Source organism: Macaca fascicularis, chromosome 3 (assembly GCF_037993035.2).
Source record: "Macaca fascicularis isolate 582-1 chromosome 3, T2T-MFA8v1.1".
Taxonomy (NCBI): domain Eukaryota; kingdom Metazoa; phylum Chordata; class Mammalia; order Primates; family Cercopithecidae; genus Macaca; species Macaca fascicularis.
Genome location: NC_088377.1, coordinates 16311833 through 16317832, shown reverse-complemented (window position 1 = coordinate 16317832; position 6000 = coordinate 16311833). Strand labels below are relative to the sequence as shown.

General features: G+C 36.9%; 1 protein-coding gene across 1 annotated transcript; it reads left to right on the top strand.

Annotated features, from left to right (window-relative positions):
* The first annotated feature begins 594 nt into the window (after positions 1 to 594).
* On the top strand, positions 595 to 1008 carry LOC123572265 (keratin-associated protein 20-2). The gene has a single exon (XM_045388012.1). It carries the CDS (start codon positions 653 to 655, stop codon positions 848 to 850), a length of 198 nt encoding a protein of 65 aa, XP_045243947.1. The 5' UTR covers positions 595 to 652; the 3' UTR covers positions 851 to 1008.
* Positions 1009 to 6000: the final 4992 nt, after the last annotated feature.

Sequence of the window (6000 nt, the reverse complement as noted above, 5' to 3'; positions counted from 1 at the left end):
TCAGCAGAAATAACAGTAACTATAAAAAATGTACAGGGAGAGAAGGAACTGATGACAGAATATTGATGGTTATTAAAATCCAGGGATGTGTTTATAAAGCTTCAAATTACAATTCTATATACTTCTACATCTGAATAAAATTTACTTATGAAAGTAAATAATGAACAAGAAAAAACTTAGCTGACTCTGCTAAATAAACTCTATTGTTAATGGAAGTTATTTTTCTTTGGAGAAGATTCCCACATAATGTATGCACAAGTAATGATAGAATTTTAAAAATCAACCTTTTCCAACCCACTCAATGATTAAATTTGACACAAAGTTGTCAAATATTTTAAGCTAAACAAAGTGTGAGTAAGGGCTTTAAAATAAGAATAAGAAAAACACATTAAAGGCATATGATTTGATCATGAGAAGGCTGACACAATAACAAAGTCATCTTGTTTATAAAGGCCTCACATTGTTTAATAAAACAAATATTCAGGAAGTATACTAATACAAATTAATAGAAAATATGCAACCTACAAGTCCTGTGATGGGTCCCACCCACCACTGAGGGTGTATATAAAAGGACTGACCTGGGCATATAGGGATATTCAAACTAAAGAAACTGGTTCCTTGCTCCTCAACCAAATCCTCCACTCCTGAAACCATGTGCTACTACGTCAGCTACTATGGCGGTCTGGGTTATGGCTATGGAGGCCTGGGTTGTAGCTATGACTGTGGCTGTGGTTATGGCCGTGGCTATGGAGGCCTGGGCTGTGGCTATGGCCATGGCTATGGCGGCTATGGATATGGCTGCAGCCGCCCATCTTGCTATGGAAGATACTGGTCCTGTGGCTTCTACTGAGAAATATCTGGCAACTCAACCTAGTGGTCTCTTCCACATGGACTTCCTAAATCTGCCTTTATAATTCTTCATATGAGTAATTCATTTTTCTATTGTAAAATGTCAACAGCATCCTTAAGTATCTGGAAGAAAAAACAGGTCAGATTCTGCAAGCCTCATCTAGAGTTATTGAAATCATTTGACATGTTTCACAGATTTTTTAAAAGCTTTGTTTTGCTATTGTACTGTCATTAAATGGCTGATTTTTGATCAACTTATGTGAGAAGATATAAAAATTTCTTTTAATAAACATCTCATTGAAAATATATTGATTTGTTCCATTTTAATTATGTTTATTGTGCATGTGAGTGTTTGCATTTTGGTGTGTTGGCAAATGGAATGGGAAAGAAGAAAATATGAGAAAAAGAAAGAACACCATCTTTGGAGCATCCCAAGATGACAACGATGTTTAGACTAGTCCAACTTCATGAATATTTCTGTTTCTCTATTAAAATACCTTGTGTTTTATTCCCACTCTTCTTGGTTTTAGTGTCAGCATTTGAATAGGTCTGAGTGAATTTACTATATTGTGTGCAACTTATCTTTTATTTATGAACCTATTATCTTAGTATTTGTGGACTCAAATACCTCAGATGAAATAACTACTTTATCGGCAGATTCCAACCATGTGTTATACTTTCGTTTGTTATGGGGATTTAGAGCCCTATTGTCCTGATGTAAATATTTCAGAGGTATCTGTTCATCATTCCAACTTTGGATATATTCAATTAAAATAATTCAATTGAATATACCTCTTTTGGGATACTTCAATATTTTCAAGTGAAAATTTGCAACATTGCTACATCTTATAGCACATGATGCTATCAATGAGAAAACATCCTATTGGGACACGTTATCACAATAATAGAAGTAATATATTCCATTGTCTTAAAAGTGATTGGCACATAGTAGGCCCTCAATAAATATCACTTAAATGATGAAATGTCATTTGCTTAGATGATGGAACATAAAAAAACTATGTTATTTTAATGAATTACATTAACTCAATTGGGAGCATAAGATAAATGGAAACTGTGCACACATATACCTATATCCATGTCCAGAGTCTCATTGTCCAAATGACGACGTTGTATATAAAGGCACTACCTTACGGAATCTGCTTGCAGGAGACATGGAGAATTCGGCCTTGGGCAGCTCTTTTCCATCAATCAACTCTTACAACTTTTCCATCAACAACTTCTATGTTATGTAGATAATGGTAACTTTTTTGGTGCAAAAAGATAACTTTTTTGGGCTAACACAATACAATAAGATTGGGCTACACTAAAATACCCTTAAAAAGAATAAGCTGCAATTACTTGTTAACACAAGTGAAAAATACATTAATACATTACCTACAAGGATACTTAAATTCAAATGTAAGTTAGTTGCTAATATTTTGAGTGATTAGTCTGAATTATAAAGTCAGCACTATTCATGGCTTGTGCAACCAACAACAGAAGATTGAAAAGTCCCTGAACTGCGTGATTGGTGACATTCAGTCTGAAGAAACAGAGTCCCTTCTCTTTACTGAACTTTCCATTTCGGACACCATGAGCTGAAATGGCAACTCTCTGATGCCTTGTCCCTGGTTCTGGGCTGGTTCTAGCAGTGTGATATTCTGGCCGTACAGACTCTGTCAGGGTTTCCCTTGAGCAACTCAACCTGCTGGACTCTTCCTTTTGTGCTTCCTGACTTCTCCTCTATACCCACATTGGAAATACTAATTTCATCCCTAACTACTAAAAAAAATGTAATTCAAATTCAGCATGCTATATTTTGATTAACTGAAATCAATGGGATGTCTTACAATTTACAGAAAAGTTATACTCTTTATTTTGGATTGACATTATTCCTCTTCATATATATTCTTTTCCTTTTTTTTTTTTTTTTTAGACAGAGTGTCTCTCTTGTCTTGTCGCCCAGGCTGGAGTGCAGTGGCATGATCTAGGCTCACTGCAACCTCTGCCTCCTGGATTCAAACAATTCTCCTGCCTCATCCTCCTGAGTAGCTGAGATTACAGGCGCCTGCCACCATCACGCCTGGCTAATTTGTTTGTATTTTCAGTAGAAATGGGGTTTTACCATGTTGGTTCGGCTGGTCTTAAACTCCTGACCTCAGGTGATCTGCTGGCCTCGGCCTCCCAAAGTGCTGGGATTACAGGTGTGAGCCACTGTGCCCGGCCTATATGTTCTTTTCATATCTTTCATATGAGAAAATAAAGTTTATGTTAAAATGTATGCTTGATATGATTTGGCTCTTTGTCTCCACCCAAATCTCATCTTGAACTGTAATCCCATAATCCCCATGTATCAAGGAAGGGACCCGATGGAAAGTGATTGGATTATGGGAACAGTTTTTTCCCCATGTTATTCTCATGTTAGTGAGTGAGTTCTCACAAAATCTCATGGTTTTATAAGTGTTTGACAGTTCCTCCTTCACACTGTCTCGATCTTTCTTTCTTGCCACCTTGTAAAGAAGGAATTCCCTTCTCCTCTGCCTTATGCCATGACTGTAAGTTTCCTGAGGCTTCCCCAGCCATGCGGAGCTATGAGTCAATTAAACTTCCTTTTTAAATTACCCAGTCTCTGGTAGTATCTTCATAGCAGTATGAAAATAAATTTACAATGCTCCTGTAAATTTTATTATATTAATTTCTATTATTTTTGCTTTTTCTGTTTGTGTGCGTGTGTGTATGCATTTATCAGAGTGAAGCAGTGAGAGACAGAGAGAGAGAGGAATAGAGAGATTTTGATATCTCCTGCGGTTTTAATGGCTCTGAAAATTTAAGGATCTGGACATCAGTTCCTTTCACTTAAGGTCATGTGTAATCCAGTTTTTATGTGATTCAGCAGCCAGTGCTACATTTGGTCAGACTTCCAATTTACATTCATGTAAGAACATTTTTAATGACATTTTTGCCTAGCAAAATAGTCTTTTTCCTATCACTATATATAACAACCCCTGGGTTTGTCTATTTCTCAACACCCTAAGATTTGGTTGAATTACTTAGCACTGTGCCTCAGAAGAGAGGTAATTCGCTCTTCACACCTCATGTCATCTGGCTGACCTGTAGAGTATAGATAGAATCCCCTGTTGAGTGACTGCTGACTGCCTGATATTTGATGTTAAAATTCTCTGGAAAGGATCTGTTGTTCACCAGCTCACCAGGACGGTGTTGAATGCACTGAGTCACTGTCTCCCTCTTATTCCACTGTTCTTCACATCTGACAGCTCCTTTATTTTTATTTTGAAATCCTCAAACAGTAAATGTGTCTATTTATTCCACTTGTCCTTAAGAATCCCCATACATTGGGAAATGGCAATGAGACAACAGAATCTTATGCAATAAGATATTACTTAGGCAAAAGATGCTTCAAAATTTTTCTATTTGATTTTTAATAAATTACAATGTTTTTCCCAATAGTGGTTTAGCCATCATTGGATTTAAAAACTCAATACTATTCATGAAATTCTGAGTGCTCAACATAAGTGCTAAGTATTATTTGGCTACCTGAACATCTAGCTTAATTATTTGAAGAAATATGCAATACATATAACACTAGATATATATGTGACCTGATGAAGAAAAATGCTGATTTATTTCCAAATTTCAAAAGAAAAACTTCTCCAATGTCTTTTTGCCATTTATAGCATCTCATGCTATAGATGAGAAAGCGAGTGACAAGAGGAGACACAAGAACAATACTGGATGTCACATAACATATTGTCTTAAAATGATTGGCACATGGTTCGTAACAAATAAGTAACAATCAGATGAGTGAAAGAGGCTGGCAAAGCTATATGAATTTCTCTCTGAAGTCTCAAGTGATCTTAATTGGAAGCATGGGGGAAAAGCAAGATTTTTCATCGTACCTATGCACCCGTCACTAGTTTCGATGTTCAGTGATAATTATGTTCAGTGTTCACTGTCTCGAAATGTTTAGTGTATAACTGACAGTATTTGGGGGATCAGAGGAAACCTGAGTTCGGCAACTATAAAATCAGAGGAGAAGTTTCTTCCCTCTTATGAAAGCTCCCAATAGCTATATTTGGAGTGATGATACATAATTTATATTGATCTCTCTCTTTGACTGTCAAACTTATTGACCTGTACTCTGAAAATAGGTCTACTCTGTTGTATATGAATTATAATTTAGTGAATTTCACTAACTATTTTAAACCAAACAACAACAACACAAAAGTCTTTCCATGACTGTAGGACTTCTATTTCCACCAATACTTCAGGTAACAGCTAAACTCTGAGGAAACAAAAAAGGAATGTGTCACTTTTTGGTCCCTCTGATGCTACCCATATACTTTTAAGAGACATGTCACTGCTGTAGCCAGGGCATCTGTGAGCACAAACATGACCCCCGGAAAAGAAGACACAGAGTTGAGGATGGAGCACCAACTTAACCATGGTGTGTTTTACAGTTACCTCTCTGGCACATTCATAAGGGATGACAAAAGGAAACACGGAGTGCACACAGTTTCTGTCCGTAAAATGCTCATTTATTTTGAGGAAAGATTGAAGTAATACATATAAAAGGAAAAGGCACATACATAAGTGAAAAAAGCAAACAAAAACTTATTCCTATGGAGGAATGGAAATAAAACAGAACAAAACAAATGGGATACCGATTTTCATTATTTGCATCACACCATGTCATCAAATCACATGTATTCAAAAGGCTACAGAGTGATTCAGAACCTTGAAAATAGAATAAAAGTTTCATTTTAAAGGTCCATAAATTGATCATGGAATTCTGACATAGGAACCAAATTATCTCAGTTATGAGGGCCTTGTTTTGCCAATAATTAAGGGAATCATGATGTTGTCTGAAGTGAATGAATAAGATCTGTCACACTGCACCGCATGTGCTTTTCTCCACCCACCGAGGGCATAGAAAAAGGAACTTGGCAGATGGGGACATCCACACAAAAGATACCTACTTCCTGGTCCTCAACTGAACACTCCATTCCTAATATAATGTGCTACTGCGGTAACTGCTACTGTGGCCCGGGCTATGGCTACAGTGGCCTGGGCTGTGGTTATGGCCGTGGCTACTGTTGTGGTTATGGTGGCCATGATTACAGCTGCTGCCCC

Coding starts and splice junctions, on each gene's coding strand:
- LOC123572265 (XM_045388012.1), top strand. CDS start 653: ATGTGCTACTACGTCAGCTACTATGGCGGTCTGGGTTATGGCTATGGA.